Below are 21,966 nucleotides of genomic sequence, written 5' to 3'. Positions count from 1 at the left end.
TACGATGCACGCGTCGGACAGCCTGTGCGAACCGGAGTGTCCGGCTCGCAAAAGCTCCTGGAGTCGGACTTCGGGGGTCCGCGTCGGACCCCATGACACCCGCAGCCCTACGACTCGGACACAGGGGGAGACCTATGGGTCTCCCCAACACAGGCATGTACAGTGCGGATGGCACCAACGCGTACCCACTGTAGGGGGCGCACTTGTTCGAGACGTACCCATTCAGTCAATGGGAGCGCATGTACGCGTTGTACAACTGGCTCCCATTGACTTCTATGTGAGTCCGACCAAACCGAGTCCGACAGCATACGTGCGCATCGTACTCGCTCGGTCGGACTGTAGGGGACCGGCTCGGTCGGAAAACACTCCAGATCCGGCTCGGTCAGAGTGCTTTCCGACCCGGATCGGAATCGGCCCCATAGTGTAGAATCGTATCAAAATGGTGGGATGTAGAAAATTATTAAAATCATCATCCTTGGACAACAAAGTTTTTTTAGATTTTCATTCTTTTTATTTGACGGGTTAAATTTTGTTATTGTTCCCATTGCTATCTGAAGGATCCAGTTGCATGAAATTATCTTCAAAAACAAAATTACAATAGATTATTCCAGCCGTTCCTGTTGAACTCAGCAAATAACTAATAGAATTCCAATTTTGGACAATCAGACTCAAACAACCTAGTTGCTGTTTTACTGAATATAGGATCACTTTGGGGCTGCACCCCAGTGGAGCTCTTGTACATCTATGGTTATTAGTCTCAGTGTGGATTGCACACATATTAACAATGTTTTTCCTTATTATAATTTAAATTTTTAAATTTAATGGATGCTCTCTATTGTGAAGCTCAGTTTTTTCCTGTTTCAAGTTTCACTCCATCCTTGCAGTCTATATAGAGTAATTTGCGACCCCTTTGGGATTTTATCAGCACTATATAAAACCACAAATATATAAATACGTTTTTTATCAATATTGTAGATAAACGTCTGTCCTCAAATATTCTTAGAATACCCATTGTTAAAAAAACATAGTGTCCATCAACGTCCCATTCAATGCTAAAAAACATGGCCAACGTCCTAATATGTTATGTTGTACAGACAAATCCCACATTGGCACAAACCTTTCCTTCTAAATTAAGCAGTTAGAAGTAATGCCATAATAAGCCATATCAACAATTTGGATTTGAGGTGCAATAAGTACAAAGAATATCCAATGGGAACAGTAACTTATTTTAGCGAAGTTATGATACAAAAGATTCCATTTCTAAAGTGTTTGATCTCTGAATATGTGCATCAAAAAAGAATGTCATTGTTTTGATTTAGACAATGTATTGAGAACAAGAATTAAGATCTTGAAAAAATAGGTTGGAAATTTTAATGCTGCAGTTAAAGCTTTATGAGTAAAAATGGATCATGTATTTAAGTTTATTCAGTATTGCAAACCACGGATAAATTATTATTAGTATAAAAATGTAAAATTAAGCTCTAGGTGCATTTTAGAAACTACATATTTTATGGTTCAAATGTATTTTAGAAACTACATATTTGAAACAAAACATTTAAATATATCATTCAAACGATTTAACAAACATGATCATTTGGATTACAGAACAGATGGAGGTAGATTAGGAGCAGGAAAGCAGCATTTATCAACAAACTGTATCAGAACTCAAATTATACATGATAGTGTTTCCCACAGACTTGTCTGTAACACAGAGGCAGTTAGACAGAAGAAAAGGAAGAACAGGTTGAACATTCAAAGCATACATAGTCTGGACTCTTGGAGAACTGAAAAAAGATAGATGGTCACAAATAAAACAGTATATGCAAATTTAGAATAGTTGTTTCAAAACTTCTCTTCTAATTTCAGCTCCTCGTGGATTACCTCAACTAAGGATGTGGATGTGGCCTAACGGCTAGAGCGGTCGACCTTATAGCTGAGCAACCAGATTCAAGTCTCGACAGGGACGCTCAACATCCTGTGATTCTGGGCAAATCACTTAATTTCCCTGTACCTAACAAAATCTATGTGTCCGTCTGTAACGCAACTGGTACTCATGTAAAGCGCTCTGATATACTGTTGTTGTCTGCTTTGCTGATAATGTTAGTTTTCACAAGTTCGCAAACAACTGGTCAAAAGAAAAACAAGAGACTTATTGAAATAGCAAATCTGATGAATGACAGTTACACTCAACACAAATGTTAATGAATAGCACTACAACTACCAATGGCTGAGGGGACAAGCTCAATGCTGCTCATGAGCTGTGTCCCTGACCAACAAATAATGGCCCTGCCAGTCATTTTTCTCTTGTATAGTGAAGTAAATTCCTTAAGCACCATACCAGCACAGCAACCTTCTTCAACATACACATAACAGAAAGCACATGGGTGCCAACAGTGTTAGCTTCCATCATACGCACGGAACAAGACAACAGTCACCACATGGACATCTACAGTGTAACCTGTCAACGTACACACAGAACATGTATAGCATGGCCTGGAGTAGGGATACAAATTTGTAGGGAAGGCATACACACAAGCACCCATCAGAGATAAGTAACTTAAGCTGCACGGTTGCCTGACAGCTCACAGCCAGAGATGAGAGACTAAAGGGTAAGCTAAGGATATTGCTCTTGTCCTCAGATGGCACTCCATGGAGTCTCCCTAACCTGCCCAAGATAATACTGAATGTTAGTAGTATCAGGTGATAGTGCAGTGCTAAAAGAAATGTCCTTTCCCCTACAAAACATGATAAGAAAAACGAATGACATGATAACCACATAGATATGGAGTTATATGGCTGAGGAACTAGCTACCTACTAATCAAACAGCACCAAGTGAGCGTCTTCGTATCTTGCTCCAGAAGCCAAACCCAGCTACTTCAACCTTTACCTTACTATAAGTACAACCACTCTTCATAATATCATAGAACTCAGAATGTTTTTTTTAGAGTAGATAATCTGCGTGGCACTGAGGAAATGGTCTTGCAAAGCTCCAGAGGGCAAACATCAGTCAAATAGTTTACAATGTTGGAGTCATCCATCAAACCACTGCCAGTCAGCCACCTTTTAGAATTTGATACAGCAACCAAGTAATGGGTCCCATCTACATAGGTGGCAAGCATTTAAAATAAAGTCCACAATATCTTGCAGCCTTTATTAAAAGGCATAGACAAAGGCCTCCATTAACCACTGGAGCCAACTACTTGGAGTGTGGCCTTACTGAGCACCATTTCCATAAACTGTCACAGTAGTACAAGGGTCACATCAATTTTAAATGGAAAGGAGCTGGGAGTTAGGAGAAGAAGAAGCTTTATGCTTTCACTTTCTTGTATTTGCTGCTGCTTTACTGCATATTGTCAGATAATTAATTAAAAGCTATTAGAATATTCTGAAACAAAGAAAGGAACTTTTAGCGAGTGAAATATGATGTTTAATTTTTCCAGATGCTCTTTAACACAAAAAGATTCTTAAAGAACAAGTTACTTACCTTCGGTAATGCATTATCTTGTAAAGACAATATCTAGATGCAGATTACTTAACTTTGAATTTCCCAGGCACCAGACTGGATCCGGAAACTTTTGCGTGAGCAGCACCCCTGCACACTGTCGGGTCCGTGTGACGTCGCCGGAGTGGTTTGCGTCAGTTGTGACGTCTCGGTCACCTACATAGGCACCACCCAGGCGTGCAACATCAGTTCCTTTTCACTTTTTCCATGCCAGAAGCGGAAAGCCGTGAAGTGAATTGGCTAAACTAGGGCCTTGTAAAGGGGAACAACCCTAGCCCTATAAATGAGTCCGCAGAGCGGGTAGGCATGGGTCTGTAAGGAATATGCAGATAGCTGTTGTCTTTACCAGATAATGGGTTACTGAAGGTAAGTAACTTGTTCATCTGATAGAGAATTCTAGCTGCAGATTCCTTACCTTTGAATAGATACCCAAGCCATACTTCCTGGAAGTGGGCCACGGACAGATTTACTAGACTAAAAAAATCCTGCAGGAGCAAACATGCAAAATACCCTTCCCTATGGACATGACTGTCCAGGCAGTAGTGGTTCACAAATGTGTGCAGTGAAGCCCACGTTGCAGCCTGGCAGATACCAAGGACTGGCACTCTTCAGCCAATGCCGTTGTTGCAGCCTTCTCCCTGGTGGAATGGTCTCGTAAGCCCTTAGAAGGTTGCTTCCTAGCCAGGGAATTGTAGATTTTAATGCAGATAACAACCCAGTAATGGTTATTTTCTGCACAGCCCAACCTTTTTTAGCTCCCAAGTAACCCACAAAGAGTTGGTCATCCACCCAAATTGTTTTGTGCAGTCAAGGTAGAATGACAACGCTCTTTTTGGGGTCCAGATGGTGGAGACGCTCCTCTTCCTTAGAGGGATGTGGAGAAGCAAAAAAAGTGGGGAGTGTGACCGATTAGCCCAGATGGAATGGGATCGCCACTTTAGGTAGGAATGAGGCACGGGTGCGAAGCATCACCTTATCCAGGACTGTCATATGGTAAGGAGGCTTGGATGACAAAGCCTGCAGCTCGCTCACCCTCTGGGCTGATGTTATTGCCACTAGAAAGGCTTGATGGTAAGCAGCCAGAGGGGACAATTGTGTAATGGCTCAAATGGAGCACACATGAGATATAAGAGAATTCGACTGCGATCCCACTGCAGCATGATAAGGAGCGTACGGGGAACCATCTGTACAAGCACTGTCAAGAACCTATTTACAATAGGGGACTTGAATAAAGAGGGTTGGTCAGGCAGCCGCAAGAAAGCAGAAAGATAAGACTTGAGAGTACTCAAAGCAGAGTCCTGCTGGGCAAGGGTAAGAATAAAAAGAAGAATATTAGCTAGAGAAGCAGAAGAAGGGTTAATGGACCTTTCTGTACAATATTTAATTTTTGATTGCCAACAGCAGGCTTATACCGTCTTAGTGGAGGAACACCTGGCCTCCAAAATAACATTACATACTTCTGGAGGAAGGTCAAAAGCTCTCAACTGTCGCCGCTCAATCTCCACACAAGGAGGCAAAGAGTTGACAGGTTCGGGTGGAGGACTCTCCCCTGCTGCTGTGACAGAAGATCCTCCCGAAAGGACATCCTGATCGGAGGATCGATGCTCATTTGAAGAAGCTCTGGATACCAGAACTACTTTGCCTAGTGGGCGCCACAAGGATGACTTGGGCCCAGTTTTTCTTGGTCTTCTTGAGAATTGTGGGCAGAAGTGGTATGGGCAGAAAGGTATACAGGAGGCCTGAGCTCCACTCGCGACAAAAAAGCACGTTTTGCTATAGCTTCCTAGGAAACTCCAGCGTGCAATACTCCTGGCATTGCACATTCTCTTCGGAGGCAAACATATCTAACCAAGGCTCTCCCCACTGTTGAAAGAGACGTTGTGCCACCTCCGACTGGAGACATCATTCATGATCCGCTAGGCATTGATGGCTGAGTTTGTCTGCTCTGGCGTTCAAAGAATTTGCCTGGTGTTGGACCACCATGGTCATGCCCTGCTTTTCCAGCCATGTCCAGGTGTAGGGCCTCTTGACCAAGGGTCCAGGGCCCCATCCCGCCCTTCTTGTTGCAGTACCACATGGCAGTTGTGTTGTCTGTGAACACTTGCATCAACTTCCCCTTGACAGAGGGCAGATATGCTTTCAAAGCTAGCCTGATCGCATAAAGTTCCAACAAGTTGATGTGGAGCTCCGACTCCGCCGGACACCAGTGTCCTCTGATCTCCACCTCTCACAGATGGCCGCTCCATCCCAGGAGTGATGCATCTGTCACTACTGTGAGATCTGGTTGGGGAAGGGAGAGGGGTCTTCCTCTGACCCAATTGTGGTTTGTTAACCACCACTGAAGGTCCTTTGCTGTTCCCTCAGATATCTGAACCATGTCAGAGAGATTTTCCTGATGCTGCGCCAACTGGAACTTCAGATCCCACTGCAGAGCCTGCATATGCCATCTGGCATGATTTACCAACATGATGCAGGGGGGCATTCATCCTGAACTCCCTGCTCAGGAGGATAAGCCCAAAACTGCACTGTGTCCAGAACAGCTCCGATGAAAGGGAGCACCTAGGAAGGAGTCAGGTGTGACTCCTGCACGTTTATAGAGAACCATTGAATGCCGGAGGTCCTATGTAGTTTGGAGGTGTGGGAGACGACAGCCTGCGCAAGGACACCTTTAACAGCCAGTCATAGAGGTAGGGGAAGACTGATACCCCTAACCTACGCAGAATAGCTGCAACCTCTGTCTAGGCGTTGTTCACGTAGTAGCGCTACGCGTAGCTACGCAAAGTGCACTTCGCACTATGCGAAATACGCATAGCACTACGCGAACTGCGTAGTGCGCTCTTCGCGATGATTGCACAGTGCCGGATGCTTGTCCGCACTGTGCAATCATTGGAAACGTCATCTTGTACAGTGCGAGCTGTCGTTTTCTGCTGCTCGAGTAGATTTTTACTTGAGCGGCAGCTTTCTCAACGCGGACTGGTAGTTTCTCATCGCGAGTGTTCGCGAGCATACGCGACCACTCGCAATGAGAAACCTGACCTCCCCGTGTTGCGAATCTTGCCGGGAGGTTTATTTTCCACGCTCGTGATCGGGAACATGATGTTGATGATCGCGAACGAGGAAAAAGTCTCACCGGGATGTCATTTTGCTCGCTCGTGGTCACCAACTTGACGTTGAGGACCGCGAGCGAGCAAAACATGCCCGCTACGCTACGCGTTTTTGCACTGTGCTACGTGCAATTTGCGTAGCGCAAAGTAGCACAAACTACGCAAACTACGCGAGTGGAGCGTAGTTGTCCGCCCAGGGTTACCCATCACCTTGTTGAACACCCAAGGGGCCCTGGCCAAAGGGTAGTACAGTGATTGAAAGTGCTTGTGGCCTACCTTGAAACGCAGCTAACACACTGTGGGTCGGCAGAATGGGGATGTAAAAATGCGCATTCTGCAAGTCCAATTCTACCAGTCTCCTTGGTGTAGGGCTGACAAGACCTGAGGCAACATGAGAATCTTGAATTTCTCCTTTTTGAGGAAGAGATTGATGGTCCGGAGGTCTAGAATAGGACGTAGACCTTTTTTCTTTTTTGATATCAGAAAGTAGCGGGAGTAACAACCACTGCCTACTTCTGAAATGGGAACCTTCTTTATAGCTCCCTTGGCCAGGAAGAGTTGTAACTTTCTTTAGGAGTAATAGTAGATGATCCTATGCCAGTCATTCTTGAGTTGGTGGTAAAGGGGGAGGAAAAGACAGAAAGGGAAGAGAAATGATCTGTAAGACCCATTTCTCCGATGTTATGGACCACCAGCAGAGGAGATGATGTTGAATTCTCCCTCTAACTGGACTGGCATTGTAGAACCAAACTAGGAATACTGAGAGGCTGCAGCTGCCGGGGGCTAGTTGGCAGACGACTTCCGGCTACCATTCCCAAGAGGTTTGAATGTACCATGTCCACGTCCTCGCACAGCCTGGGGAGCCTCTGCAGGACAGGGGTTGTGTTAAGGCTGATGCGGATGAAAACTCCTGTCATTGCCACAAACGGGGCGAAAGGCAGACTGGGCGAAAGGTGTTACAGAGAGGCCCAAGGATCTGGCCGTAGAATGGGATTCCTTGAGGTGCTTTAATGCCAGGTCTGCCTTCTCTCCGAAGAGACAAGTCCCATCAAAAGACATGTCCATAAATTGGCCTGGAAATCACGCGAGAAGACAGATGTTTTCAGTGAGGCGTGGCAGCATAAGACCACAGTCGACAAAACCACTCTACCCAGCAAGTTAGTTGTATCTAAGCCACACGTAAAGGTGAACTTTGCTGCATGCCTCCCATCTTTCACTGCCTGGGACAGCATGGCCCGGGCCTCCTCCGGGACTTGTGGCAGCACTCGCGCCACCATTTCCCAAAGGGTGTGCGAGAAACTGCACAATAAGCAGGTGGTGTTCACCGACCACAACGCAAGGCTGATGGAAGAAAACATCTGCTTCCCCAGTGCGTCCAGCCTCTTGGATTCCCTGTCCAGGGGAGCAGAAGGGAAAGTGCCATGTGATGTGGAAGTCTGAACTACCAAGCTCTCAGGAGTGGGGTTCTGGCTAAGGTAACTTGGATCACCCAGAGCCAGGTGATGGTGGCATGCAACTGTCCTGTTCACAGGAGCCCCTGGGCTAGGCTTGGACCATATGACTAGAAGGTTATCTCTCAGTGCTTCATTAAAGGGCAAAAGGGGTTCAGATGAGGAAGCCCCAGGGTTGAAGCACTTCGGCCAAGAGATTTGTCTTGACCTGCACCGAGGGCAACTACAGGTCAAAGACCTTTGCTGCCATCCTCACCACCATGGCATAAGATGCTCCCTCCTCTGTAGCCATATTGAGCAGCGGTAGCATACCAGTAGCTGGAAATGTGTCCAGTCCACTGACCTCTCCAAGCTCCTCATATAAGTCCAAATCCTCACAAGGAGCATCTAACTGGTGTTCCAAAGGGTCCAGAGACCCCTCCCATTCTTCTTCCATGCCTGAAACTTCTATAAAAATGAACAGGCAACGACGTAGAATCTCTTGGCTACTTTAGCGCCGGAGTACGTTCGGCGTCGATCCTACTCCGAGTCATCAGGTATCAGAATGGGGCCGGTGGCGCCAGTAGCATCGACTTCAGGGCTGGCGCAGGTCACTTTGGCACGACTTGCACCGACCAGGAATCAGATCCATGAAACCCCACCGGTGCCAAGAGGCTGGAGCTGTCAGTATGGAACATGGTGGGGCCTCCTCCAACCCCACGGGGCCCAAAGGCGCACCACTGGGGTCGGCCTGCTCAAATACGCAGTGCATGGCCTCATAAACCTCTTTAATCTGAGCATGGATCACACCCAGAAATGGGGGGAGGCGCAGAGTTGGACATGGTAAGGATTCTGTGGAACCGTGCCTGGAGCATCGATGCTCCCCACCCGTCTCATCGACAGACGAGTTGAAGTCGAAATCCGTTTGGACTTCTTTTTCATATGCCTCTTCCCTGAGTGTCCTGAAGACCTTGAGTGTGAAGAAGAGGACGTGGGGCTCCTGGAGCGGTCCCGCAACCTTCCTAGATCGGGACCGGGACCTCCGAGGAGTCACGCTCGATGGTGTCGACTGAAGGGTCACAAGGAGCTTCATGCACCACTCCTGCAAGGCCTTCGGCGCCATGGCCTGGCAGTCCGAGCACGACTTTGAGTCGTGGTCGCGCTCGAGAAACCAAAGAAAACAAGATGGGGGTTGTTTACCAACATGGCGCGGTAGCAGGCGCCACACTGTTTGAAACTTACCCGTCTAGAGGTCATCCCTCGACACACAAGAAAAAACGTCTCAACAAAATGTCCCAAAAGACAGTCAAAATCCAGATCAGCGCTAATTGGCATGGAAAGAAAATAAATTACTCCGCGCGCCTCGGTGGCACCTATATAGGTGACCGCTACGTCACAACCAACGTCAACGATGCTGGTGATGTCACGTGGAGCTGGACGGAGCCACCCAACGGCGCGCAGCGGTATTGCTCACTCAAAGGTTTCTGAATCCAGTCGGACGCCTGGGAAATTCAAAGTAAGGAATTTGAAGCTAGAAGTCTCTATCAGATACAATGTCATAGTAAGAAACCATCCACTACGATTTCCAGTTGTGCAAAAGTGGAGTTTTAATATGGGGGTCTGCTTCTAAAATGTGGTGCCTTTGACATCATCGTATAGGTGTTGCTGAGTTGGAAGTATCAGTCATCTCTAACACAATCTTTTACCCAACCTATGTTTGTAATACTTTAATAAACAACATGTGAGTGTGTAGGGAGAAGGCGAAGGGCAGAATTTTTATCACTCACTGAGAATCAATGGTTGAAAATGGTGCTGTGTCAAACAAGATTTTAAAGGATGCCTTAAGATTGAAGGCAAATCAAGTGGTCATAGCATACAGAACGTTTCTTCATGTGACGCTTCTTAAACTACTTGTGTAAATCGCCTTATCTTGAAAGATTCACTCATATTTCTTACAGTGTAACTCAGTAGCAACAAATACAGTAAGAGGCAGGAAAATAAATATGATTAGATGAACCATATAATGTATCCATTAGGCTACGGAAAGAGAAGACACATACATAAAGGACTGCTCCCCCATCTCCACAAAAGGAATTGACATAAAGTTATATGCAAACAGTTCATTCATGTTGAATTAAATGATCTCTAAATTTCCTTCTTCGTCCATGAAAACTGTGTTGGCCATGTGCGTGCATAAATTCAACGATGACCAATATTGCTCACATTTCGTTTCAAGTAAATAATTGCATTACAACAGAAATCATGATCTATCGAGAAGTTTCCCACTGAGGTCCCATGATTATATTTTAATAAGAATAGGTATGTTTTTCCCTATCAATGTAAACAATCATCTCAAGATAATTTGTTCTACGAAGCAGCTTCCAAGCCTAGTGCCAGAGCTTTTTCCATTAAATTCTTCCTAAAGGGCATCTTGAAGTCTTCAAAGTCCACTTCATATGTAAACCGCTCCCGGCGTTGTTCTCGTTTTCTTATTAGTTCTTCAGTTGTAGGTAGTGGAGTCCAAATCTTGGAAAACAAAATAACATTTTTTAAAACTAAGTCAGACAGTTAAAAAAAAGTACATTACTTTTCCGTTTAATGACCCACACTGAAGTAGCTATGCTCACACAGATGGAAAAATCACTCGATTGTATAAGGACTGCAATCTAAATATTACTCTAAATATTACTGTCCTTGATAAATGTCCAATTAAGGGGATTATTTATCATCTCGTGGGTGGTCCGGCAGGTTAGCAAAGCCACTATCGTTGGCTCCTCTTGCGAAGGGCCACCATATTAAGAGGTCTCCATCTTCATAGCTGGGATCCATGTGCACTGAAGGCATAGATGAATGCCGAGCAGCTGCCATAATATTTTTACCTGTTAGGCATTCAATTTTGGTTTTACAGAAGCAGGAGTCTGATTCAGTAAAATTAAAAATCAGCAGGTTCTGAATGAAGCACTTGGAGTTTTTGCCCTACACATGCTAGCCATCGTTTGTTTTGCCTGCTCGTGTCTGCCAGGCGTAGTTGCGTGGTGGACCCGGGCATGGAAGATCAGTGACCGCCATGTTCTGAATAGCGTGGAGCGGGTGCCACTGTGAAGTGGTAGACCAGAGGCAGGCAGGATGCCATGTCAACGGTTCCTGATAGCGGACCCAGCTGAGGTTCCAAAACTGGAAACGCACAGGTTTCACAATTCTAAATCAAGGGGTGGGGGGAACTAGTTTGTTGGTTTAGAAGCTCCATCCTCTAAATGGGGCCCTAAGTCATTTAAATATTTTGCAAACTAGCTGAAAATTCCGTTGGTCATTTGTTCTTGTCAAAAGTGTTCACATATTCAGGACCCAGTGCTGGAATTATGAGGAGACAGGGCAGGCCAGGAACACACCACGTTACGGATGGGGGCCGAGCGATAGGAAGGGGGACCGAAACAGTGACCATGCGATGGGGGGGGCGGGAACCGGGAGGAGGGGGCAGGGGTTTAGGGGGGGAGAGGAGGGTGGGGGGATAGTATAGGTTTGTAAGTAGGAGTAGCATGTTCTTAGTTTAACAGTAAAACAAAACGGATTGTGATGTTGTTATTGTGATACACCCGCCTGGCTGACGTACCTGGAGGTCAGGGCTCAGCAACTGTAATGCAATCGCTTAATAAAATCTGTTCTTAAAAAAAAAAAAAGTGTTCACATATTAAATTTCTGGGGGTTTCTTACAGATTGGATACTTACAGATTTTTTTTAAATGTATGTATGTTTTAGTTTTTTTTAAATATAGGGCATGATTTAGAGTTGGTGGACAGATCACTCCGTTGCAATCCCAACGGAGCATGTTATCCACCAAACACTTGGTCCACCCTTCTCATATAGAGACCGTGACCTTTCCTTCAACAGAGCCATTGGTGGCTCCATCAACAAAAAGCTTCACCCAAATGTCGGAAGGAGTAGGGGCCTTCAGAGGAAGAGCAATACACGGCCTGCCCTATTTAGGGTGGAAAGTGTCATGTCTATTTTTCTGTCCATGATCACCAAGTCAAAACTGGGTAGGGCGGGTTATTAATTTTTTATTTTTCTGAAACAAACTCTCGCTTTGGCAGTGTCGGAAAAACAAAAAAAGGTTAAAAGTTGGTGAATGGCTATCAAACTGTTTGTACTTTGAAGGGAACCGCCTTGATGGCAGTTCCTTTCAGAGTACAGAGATGACCGCTGGGTGGGCAGGTAGCTCTAAATCTGGTGGTCAGAAGCTCATCAGAGTGGTGGAGTGTGTGTCCTTAACCACCTTGATGGAGGGAGTACCGTCTGCCAACGCTTAAAACAGGCCCTCAGTTTTTCCAGAACCTTCAGGAATGGCACCATCTGGTGATCCATGTGGAAAAACATATCAAAATTCCACCTACAGACACCTACATAGATCTTCCCTTCAATTGAACAAGGGTCTATGCACACATTCATCCATCGGTTCAATACCAGGAAATGAAGAGGTAGGGGATCGAATCTAGCATACAAAATCAGGATTTAGCATAAAAATATTGACTCTCTCAGAGACAGAGAAAATAAATGTTTCATTTGTAAGAACATATTATTTCTCAAATATGGAAACACATTCTATAAATTTACAACTGATCTGGGTTTCTCATTATCATATTAATGTGCTGCTTGTAGTATTCTTTTTGAGGAAATTCTTAAATGTTGCTAAATAAGATGTTCACTGTCAAATTTTGTCCCTAAATTTGCCTTCATTTTGTTTCACTTGCAATACCTTAGAATATCTTTAAAATTGTACATACATCCCCAGGAGTATTTATAATTTCACGAAGCAAGCATCTGAAAATTATGGATGAACAGCTGTTCTAAATGAAGAACAGCCCTATAAACAACCTATGCATCAACAAACCCCTCCAATTTATTGGAGGTTCCCAATAAGCAATACAAGTAGGTGTCCTTATTTTATAATCACATACTCTGCTCTTTAGCCTTAAGTCTGAAATGTGTAGCCCAGCCTTCTCTTCAATACGAAGCCAGAAAATTAGAGAAAAACACATTCACATTAACCAGATAGATTACTGTCCTCTTAGGAACTGTAGAGCAGATACCGGAATACAGTTACACAGGGTTAGTTAGTACTTACCTCAAATAATTTCACCTCAAGCCAGGATAGCTGTTCTCTCATCACTTGTGACAAAGGGAATAGCCTTAGCCAGTGCAGCACTAGTACAATTGAACACTTAACCAATGGACCATACAAATATTATAATCTAATAGTCTAAGTAAACTACAGTTTAATATCATTGTTCTATTTCAAAGCCTCCGAAGATGTTACAACTCAATAATTCTAGCAACCACGTGGAACTCATTGCAAATGTAAATGATTAACAACTGTGTTCCAAGAAAAACAATTCTAGTTTTAGCATGGATTGCTAGAATGTGTTGCACCTGAGAAAGTGATAATGTGTCAGAAACTGACCCACTGGGTTATGTACCCCCAGTTCGGCCTGCAGAGCTAAACAGGTTTTCCAGAAGGTATGCTAGGCTTGCGTTCAATAAGCTGTCCAGAGCAGCAAGGCTGCACTTTAAGGGAAGGCGTGTGTAGTGAATGTGCCGCAATTAATACAGTAGTTGATGTTGTTCTCGAAATTGCTTTTGGGTTGGTGTTAGGACTCAGCAATCTGAGCTTGAAGAAGGTGCTAAAGAGTCAAACATCTGGTAATGAGCAATGCAAAAATCCGGTGCAGGCAAATCTATGGCACAACCCACTGAGCTGCATCACATACATTTGAAATGCAGAAAAGTCTGAAAAGGCGTTTCAGGTCAGTAGGTCTGAAATTCCAGTGAGTTTGCAGATTCCATTTTCCTCAGGGCATAATCGGGGGTTGCCGGAAAGTTGACACTTGGTGCAAAGTTCCTCCAGCCCGCTCCCAGATTTGAGATGGTTCTGCAGAACAGTGTTCTAGCAGCAAGAATATTTATGGTGTTGAACCATTTAATTGATGTACAACTAACAGCTGATTATCCTAACATTCCCAAAGAAGCTCAAGCCCTCGCATACAACAAAATGTTTTTTCCTCCCTCATGAGGGTGGTTTGTGTCTGAAAATTTCCCAGATGCATTGGTAGCATGGAAATCCACAATGATGAAAAAGAGACTCCTTGAGTCAGAGCTTTCCAGACCAAAAGAAACTTGAGAACAAGTGGAATCTTCACACCTGCCTGCCATCAATTCCCAAACTTCATGCTGACGCTTTAGACAACAATAGACTATCATGACCCCTGACATGAAAAGATCAAGCAGCAAAAAGCATTCCAGGGTGTTTACACCTAAATCTGCATCTTTAGATCCCACACTTCCATTAACACCACACAATTCCTCTAAACTGAACAAAACTGAGCAGCATCGTGAAAAAGTAGGTGAAATGTACAACAATGCATCTGTTCTCTTCTCTTCCTCGGCTGTGCTCCCACCTTTGTAGCTTCCCTTCAGATCTCCATTAATCATTCTTAAATTTTGACCTTGTTAAGTATTTGAGTCTCAGCTAGTAAAGCACCTGACATCTGCCAATGACTTCAACTTGTTGTACATTTGATTTACAGAATCTGAAGGCAGATGTTGGGACGGAAAAGTCGTCTACATGGTAATAGAAGTGCACTCAAGCCCTGAGAACCCAACTGCATCATTGTCTGGATCCCTAATGCTGACTTGTCCTATGCAAACATGGATCATGCATGTGCGCCATGACATAAGTCTGTCTCATGGGTGTGGTCTTGTTGGACCATGAGGGGTGCCCAAAGCGCTACCCTCTTAGTGGTTGAAGGCTACTGCCTTCACCAGGAGTTAAGCTGGCAGAGTGCGGTGGTGGTAGTATACTGTGTAGGGATCTGTAGGAGTAAACAGGTCCTTTGTGATGGAGCAAGGACTCGTATAAAAGAGACTTGCTCGAATGCAATCTTCTCAGATAACTCGTAATACCATAATAATTGTGTTTTGTAAATACTAATAATACATCAAAAATTCGAACATTTAAGCTTAGGGGAAGCTTGCCTATGTGTCGTACTAACAAGTAACCCGAGAGTGACTAAAAATGGCTGCTAACGCGGGAATCTTTACTGCGCATGCGTCAACTATATCTACGTAGTAATGACGTGCCTATGCTTTGGAGGGAAATCTTTGCAGCTGCGCAATCGCTTTCAAAATGGCCACTTGGAACTCACATGTTAATGCGCATGCTTTTGCTGTAACTAAACCCTGCAAATTTATTAAAATGCTAATGAGAAAGATTTATATAAGTAAAGTGGGTTAGAGTAGAGATAGGTGGTATACAGTGAAATCATTTTATTTTTAATTTAATATGTCTCTTTCTGACTTCTTTATTAGTTCGTATTTTGGGCCTCAAAGGATGACCGATGTCCATACCCCACGTGGCCTCTGCTCATGCGTACTTGTAACCCGCCAGGGACCATGACGAATGAATTTGAAACTCATCCAAGGCCACGACTTGTCCTGGCAACAGAATCGTCTTCCTGACTGATGAATGAAGAAATTATTAAATTGTAAAATTTTGATCGATAAAATGTGAACTCGGGAGGGAAATAAAGCATGGGAAAGTAAATTAAGGGGCGGGAACACAGAACAATGAGCTTAAAGAAAAATATTAAACTTAGCATGGTGTGATGATCAACTCCGAGTCAGTCATTTATATGATCAAGTGCCCGTGTAACATGACGTACATCGGGATGACTAGCTGGAAAGTGAAGATTCGCATTAGCGAACACAGGAGTACGATAAGGAGAGCAGTGACAGCCACTAGACTCACAGCACATTACCACGAAAAGAACCACAAGGACACAGAGATCAGATGGACTGTATTGGAAAAAATTAAAAGTACGGGGAATCAACAGAAAAAACTGCTAGAGCGAGAACAACGATGGGTGTATCGTTTAAAAACCCATGAAAAGGGCCTTAATGATTCTATACCATGGAACCAACTGAATAAGTAAAAACTATTCACCCGTCATAACTCTGCCTCTAATACCCGCATGGTGATTATATTCTCAGTATATCTGAAATGAAAATCCTAAATAATAATTTGATTACCATCTGTGGGCATGACCTCCCCCCTTTTACAAAATGTATACAAGCTTCTGCTAGTGGGGCTCCATGGCACTTGTGACTTAACAAATCCATCTAATCCTATATGACAGGTACATTAGATGCAATAATACCCACTGTGGGGGCATCTTTACAAACATACACTAGAAACAGTTCATAACTGGACTCACGCACAATGCGCCCCAGCAACCCGCGATTTGACATTAATATCTATTTGTCATTCCAGGACATTGGGCCGTCCCATTCGGGACAAAATTAAGTAGTCAGCAGTAAGATCAAGACCTTTTTGATTTTAGATGATAAGAACACACATTTGGTGTATTCTCTTCTATCGCGGTTCTCCTGTAATAACAGACCACATCTCCCAGGTTTCTCTGAACTATTGGGACTACTTGTGGAGTTTACCCTCCTCGGGTCGTGTATAATCAATCCCTTGATAAGCTACATCAACAGACATACTTTTTTCCCCCACCGTGTTTCGTGTCAGTAACTCGCTTTGAAAAAAATAATCTTGTGTAATAATCATATTAAAACAGCCTCTAAATTGGTTTGATCTAAACACAAGTTTTCTTGTTCACAAACACGATAACCCGGATGTGAAAACTACAATTCCTTTGGTTTCCATCCAGGGGGACTACAATCTGACGTCATTGACCACGGGTTCAGGCAGAACCAATCCCGCGAGAAACACGCAGATACGGAAGTATAAGGTAACCGATCCACAACACAACGGCGCAAAAAGCCGGAGATCGGGACCGAGTAGGTTGAGTGGCGGGGCAGGACTCTTGACAAAGTAAGTGGGGAGAGCACTGTGAACTATCTCAGATATGGGCACATTTGACCTTTTTACCAAGACGAAATCCGATACTCCTATTTTTTAGTTTTTTTGCCACGCTGCACTCCCAATACTCCTCCTCTCCTTTTCTTCTCTTTTCTATTCCTCTATACTTGGGGAACCCCGCTGACAGGGTTTGACTATAGAGCTACCCCGTTTAGCCCACTGATCTCCTGAGGAATGGATTACATCTGAAGTTCGGGTAAGAGACGGGTGCATTTAGAACAAATAACGATGCACCAATGTATCAAGGATGTTTTTAATAATCACGCATGGTACATGCTACTATGTTATTGCACAAAAACGGGATGAGTGTTGTTTAAGAGCGGGATATGTGAGAGTTTTTTTACATTGATAGTACTCACTAACTGGCATGAAGAAGCAGTTAGGATGCGAGTAAAATCGCCACCGCACAATATATCTGTCACTTTGATTAATTGTGTACAGATACAGTTGCGAGTGGCACATGTGTGGACACACACGAGCACCATATTGTCATAGAAGGACCTGGCACTTTTTGGTGTCGTTGTGTTGTCAAAAGCACGTTGTGGGACACATCACTTTGGAAAATCCCCCCAAAAAACCTACAAATATTAGATATATGTTTGTTTGTCCATGTTTTTTTCTCTTACAGATGGAATACTACGAGTGACGGATTAATCTATCAGTCATCTACGCAAGGAGCAGCTACTCTGCACTTGCCTTAATAAACAGAATAGGGAATTTCCTTTCTGCTTCCCAGGGAGGCCACTCTAGCCCTGAAGAAAGTCCTGCACCTTTACGGCCACAAAAACGGACTGAAACATGTTGGCACTAGGGTCTTAGGACCATAACCCTCCTAAAAAGACCCCATTTTAACAATTTTATTAACCCAGCCAGACCCAAAAATAAAGGGAAACTGGGGATCTGCCTGAGGTTTTTTAGTATTTAGTCCCCCCTGGTCTACATTATCTTCAAAGAGCTCCCAACATTGTGGTTGAGCCCACCCCGACTTTTAGGCGTCGGGGTGACCCGATGATGAAGCATGACACCACTAGGGTGTGTGAGGGTACCTAAACCAAAAGGAATTGCTTCCTTGCTCACCTATTGGTGAAGTTAAAATTTCCCTCACCAGACACTTCACATCATTCCATCTACGTGCTAAAATACCGACCACTAGCTGGCTAGTTGGAGTAAAACCATTTGTGAATTTGATTATATTGGGAGAAATTACTCTGACTCTGAATCCTCTCCACCCTCTAGGCAATGACAAATTTTCAATAGCCTTTTTGTATCCTAGTGATGATCATCTCCCCTTTTTCTGTCCAATCAGATTTAGGAGTTTCATAAATTTGAAACATTTAGGGGTGGTACATGCCATTAGAAAGGTATAATTGAGGTAGTTTAGTTAGTCAGTTTGAGAGATTCACAGATCGCAGACCGCAGCGAGACCAGAATGCTGAGAGACCGAGATGCTGTCCGAGAATTAAAAGAATACTGAAGAAGATCCATTTCCAGACTTAGAACTTTGAGACAATTAATTAGAAGAAGATCGCGGAAGAATCGAGGAGGAAGATAGTGTCAGAGAGGGGTGCAACACAGGCGTCGTATCTAGAAGAGGTCAATCTATCCTGTCCCTGAATCCTGTCCTGAGTCTTTGTCACCTGATCTGTCCCAGGGGACCCATTCCAATTCCTTGGCCAAGGGGTTGGTTTTCACACCATTCTAGGTAACGATAATTCTGTGTAGTATGTCATTGTACTGCTCTCTCTGTTTTCTCCCTATTGAGGTTCTGTCATCGTAATAACTTTGTTTAACTATTATTCTACTTAAATTTAGTTCCCTTCCTCTCCTTGGAGAAGACGGTGTTCTAACTGTATTTTGGTTCTTGGCTCACATGAATTAACTAGATAAACATTTAAAACTCTCCTGAGTCTGTGGGTATTTAAAGAAGGTTTATTTCTATGTCAATTTTTACCTAGACTGTTACCTAAAAGGTCCAATGACTAGAAGAAAGTACATTTGGTCAGAAAGGTTTGGTAAGAAATGAGAAGATAAATTCATCTTATAGGTATTAGTACAATAAATTGACCCCAGCGGTATCTACTAGCCTATGTGAGTTTGTATGTTTGTGGGCCCAGGTGAGTATATGGTAGTTGAGTACCTGAGGTTAGTGACCCGCTGGATCATTTGGAAGGGGAGGACCAGGCCTCCCCTGTAGACTTCACAAGGGAAGGGCCTAGCCACATTTCAGGAAGGAGATGGGGCTGATAAGAGAATCATAAAGCATATACCTGAGGGCTTTCAGCTACCCTTTTAAAGCAGATATAATTGTGGCTGACATCCAGATGTGAACTCTAGTTGCTCCCATGGCCTGCGTTGTGGGACTATCAACTTTGGAGATACTACTGCTGTGAAAGACTGATTTAAAGAGGAAGAGGGAACAGAGGAGTGGACAATTCAAAATAAGCAGAACCCCTAAAAAACTTCAAAGACTCGGACCCTAAATCACATTTGGTGTCTGGAAATGGACAATAGGAAGATGAGGTTGAGACCCAAAAAACAGTCATGTGGCAAGCAACCAAATGGGCGGTGTGAGGAGGGGAAGCTCTGCAAGGCTTTTGCTAGTCTCCCTGATGGGTGAGAGGACATCACCCAGGGAATCCAAGTCCACCTACGCTGGAGTCTGGAGCTACAGTGCCTGCCTGCTAGCCAAGACCAGTGTGCCCTGTGAGGAAGCGGACAGCATTGGAGGGAGCAAGATCCAGTGGAGAGCCCTGACAAGTGGACTCCCTGCGCGAGGTGTGAGGAAACAACTGCTGCCCCAATTAGGTTGTTGCCCGTGTGCAGGACAAATTTGGCAACCCCCCGTATGCCAGTAGAGAGGCGCTGTGAAGTTATCCATGTGTCGTGCTGCACTGATTGGGCCACAGCCCATGCGTGATAGCGAGGTGTTGGACTCGTATGCTAGGAGGTGCTGCTGGAGGAATACTACCCTGAAGAAAGGGTCCAAAACTCTGTGAGGTAGTGAGGCAACGACCCCGTATGCTAGGCGGGGCTGGTGTGGGCAGTATCACTGTGTTGACTGGGCCAAAGCCTGTGGACTGTGAGTTGTGGTAACCACATATGCCGGAAGTGGTCACTGGAAGCACTGTGAACTGTTTGTCAATTATATTCTGAAATAACACCATATGCTACAGGTGATTTCCAGTTATTGACCTTGTTACAATCCAGGTTTCCACTATGGTTGGAATTTGAACTCACCCCAGTTGATGGTATGAAATTATTAATTAAAGAGTGTACAGTAGCAGGGAAATGGTGCGAATGAATTATGTAGCCTGTGCTTTTTGTAACTGATACCTCATCCAATGAGACCCACTTAATTAATCACTAAATCGTTTCTTTTTTTACAGTACTTACCGTTTTTGGAACAAAGGTAATGTCTACTTTATTGGCTGCTCCAACTATCACGTCACTTAAGTAAGCCACGCTTTTCTTCCGGTTTTCCTTGGAAAGCGGCAGTGGGCTCAGTACAACAGGTTGCTGCAGCGAAAGGAGAGGTGCAGGAATTAATAACAAGCATGCTCTCTTATTTACAATAAATAAATTACCAATTAGAAGAAACTACTGAATTTGTTCATTTTGTATTTGAAAATGCATTGTGAGAGATGTACTTTTACATTCAGTTGCCCAATGGTAACTGTTTTCAATCCATATTTAACGAACACTAAACATGATCAGCTTCTGGCACTTCACAAGTGACTCCTAGGACACTTATTAAACTGACTGAGAATGTACTGGATGAATGTCTGAAGTGTGGAGGGATGTTGATCTGAATATGCCTCCTTAGAATGCTTGCCTTTTCTCCGCATGCAATTACAATGCGGTTGTTACAACGACCATGTTGTAACAACGCATACCATTACCCTGCAAGTCATAACAACGACTTGCTCTATGGGGGGTGCTGGATGTTGAAATAGTATTATTGACTATTCCAACTACAGTCTGTGCAACAGTAGGGAAGGTGTTGGATTGTAAATCCAACACCTTCTGCCCCTTCCGCACGTTGTTACAACGCAGTTGTTGTAACGACTGCGTTGTAATTACATGCGGAGAAAAGGATTTATTGTAAGCATTATGTACATGTTGATCTTCAGCATTTTCCTAGACCACCCTAAAGAAGCAAAGTATTTACCCACAGTGGTTAAAAGTGCAGCATATATATAAATGTGTGGGTGGTGGTGGTGCTGTTTGAGGATCTTTGTGGGTTGTCCTTTTCTCACAGTATCTCTAAATTGGTGGCCACATTTGTATCCCTTGTTCTATCTATAACCAAAAGAAGTACTGCAAGAAAGTGGAAGGTCTTGCAGTGCCAATAAGGAAGGAATGGCTATGTACACTGGTCTACCTTAATGAGGTTATAAATACTGATCGAAATTTGGCTCATCTCAAAGTCTATGCAGGAACTATGAGGTGATTTTCGTGACTACAGGTAAGTACTTGATGATGATGATGATGAAGAGCTGGATGTTTCACTTACGCCAATGGCACTTGTGGTAATAATACAACGTTGTCCAATTGAAAATTTGTGAAACAGCGTAAATGTTGTAGAAACTATTAAGTGAATTAATAATTCTGTAATGTTCTCACTCTTTCACCTTTTGTAATGCATCTGGAACACCGTCAGTTTTTTTGTTCGTGTTTGCTTACACTTTTAATATACATTTATCTCCTTGTTTTGTGTAATTGAGGAATAGACCTATTAGAACAAGTGCTACAAAATAACTTGTTTCAGACCGTATCTTTAAATATGCCACATACGGTTTTGAAAGAACTGATAGTTAAGAGAAGACCTTGGAAACACATATCATGTATGTTGCAAAATCCGTAATTGGACGAGCTTGCAAAATTACACAATGAAAGCAAATATTCATATAGGATATGTTTGAGGCTAAATCCACCTGCAAGAGCAGAAATAAAACAAGGAAAATAAGCATTAAAAAAAGCTGTTTGCAATT

General features: G+C 43.8%; 1 protein-coding gene across 3 annotated transcripts in view; it reads right to left on the bottom strand.

Annotated features, from left to right (window-relative positions):
• Positions 1-522: 522 nt before the first annotated feature.
• ANKEF1 (ankyrin repeat and EF-hand domain containing 1) overlaps positions 523-21,966 on the bottom strand; it is a 250,905-nt gene continuing 229,461 nt past the window's right edge. For all 3 annotated transcript variants that reach the window (XM_085612664.1, XM_085612665.1, XM_085612663.1), the window contains 2 exons: positions 20,369-20,491; positions 523-10,563 (listed from right to left, as the gene is read on the bottom strand). In XM_085612664.1, coding sequence (XP_085468790.1) covers positions 10,405-10,563; positions 20,369-20,491 — 282 coding nt within the window. In that variant the 3' untranslated portion in view covers positions 523-10,404. The remainder of the gene's footprint in view (positions 10,564-20,368; positions 20,492-21,966) is intronic.

The sequence above is a fragment of the Triturus cristatus genome, chromosome 6 (genome assembly GCF_964204655.1).
Source record: "Triturus cristatus chromosome 6, aTriCri1.1, whole genome shotgun sequence".
NCBI lineage: Eukaryota > Metazoa > Chordata > Amphibia > Caudata > Salamandridae > Triturus > Triturus cristatus.
Note: the sequence above shows the minus strand (reverse complement) of the source record. Positions and strands in the feature narration are given on the sequence as shown.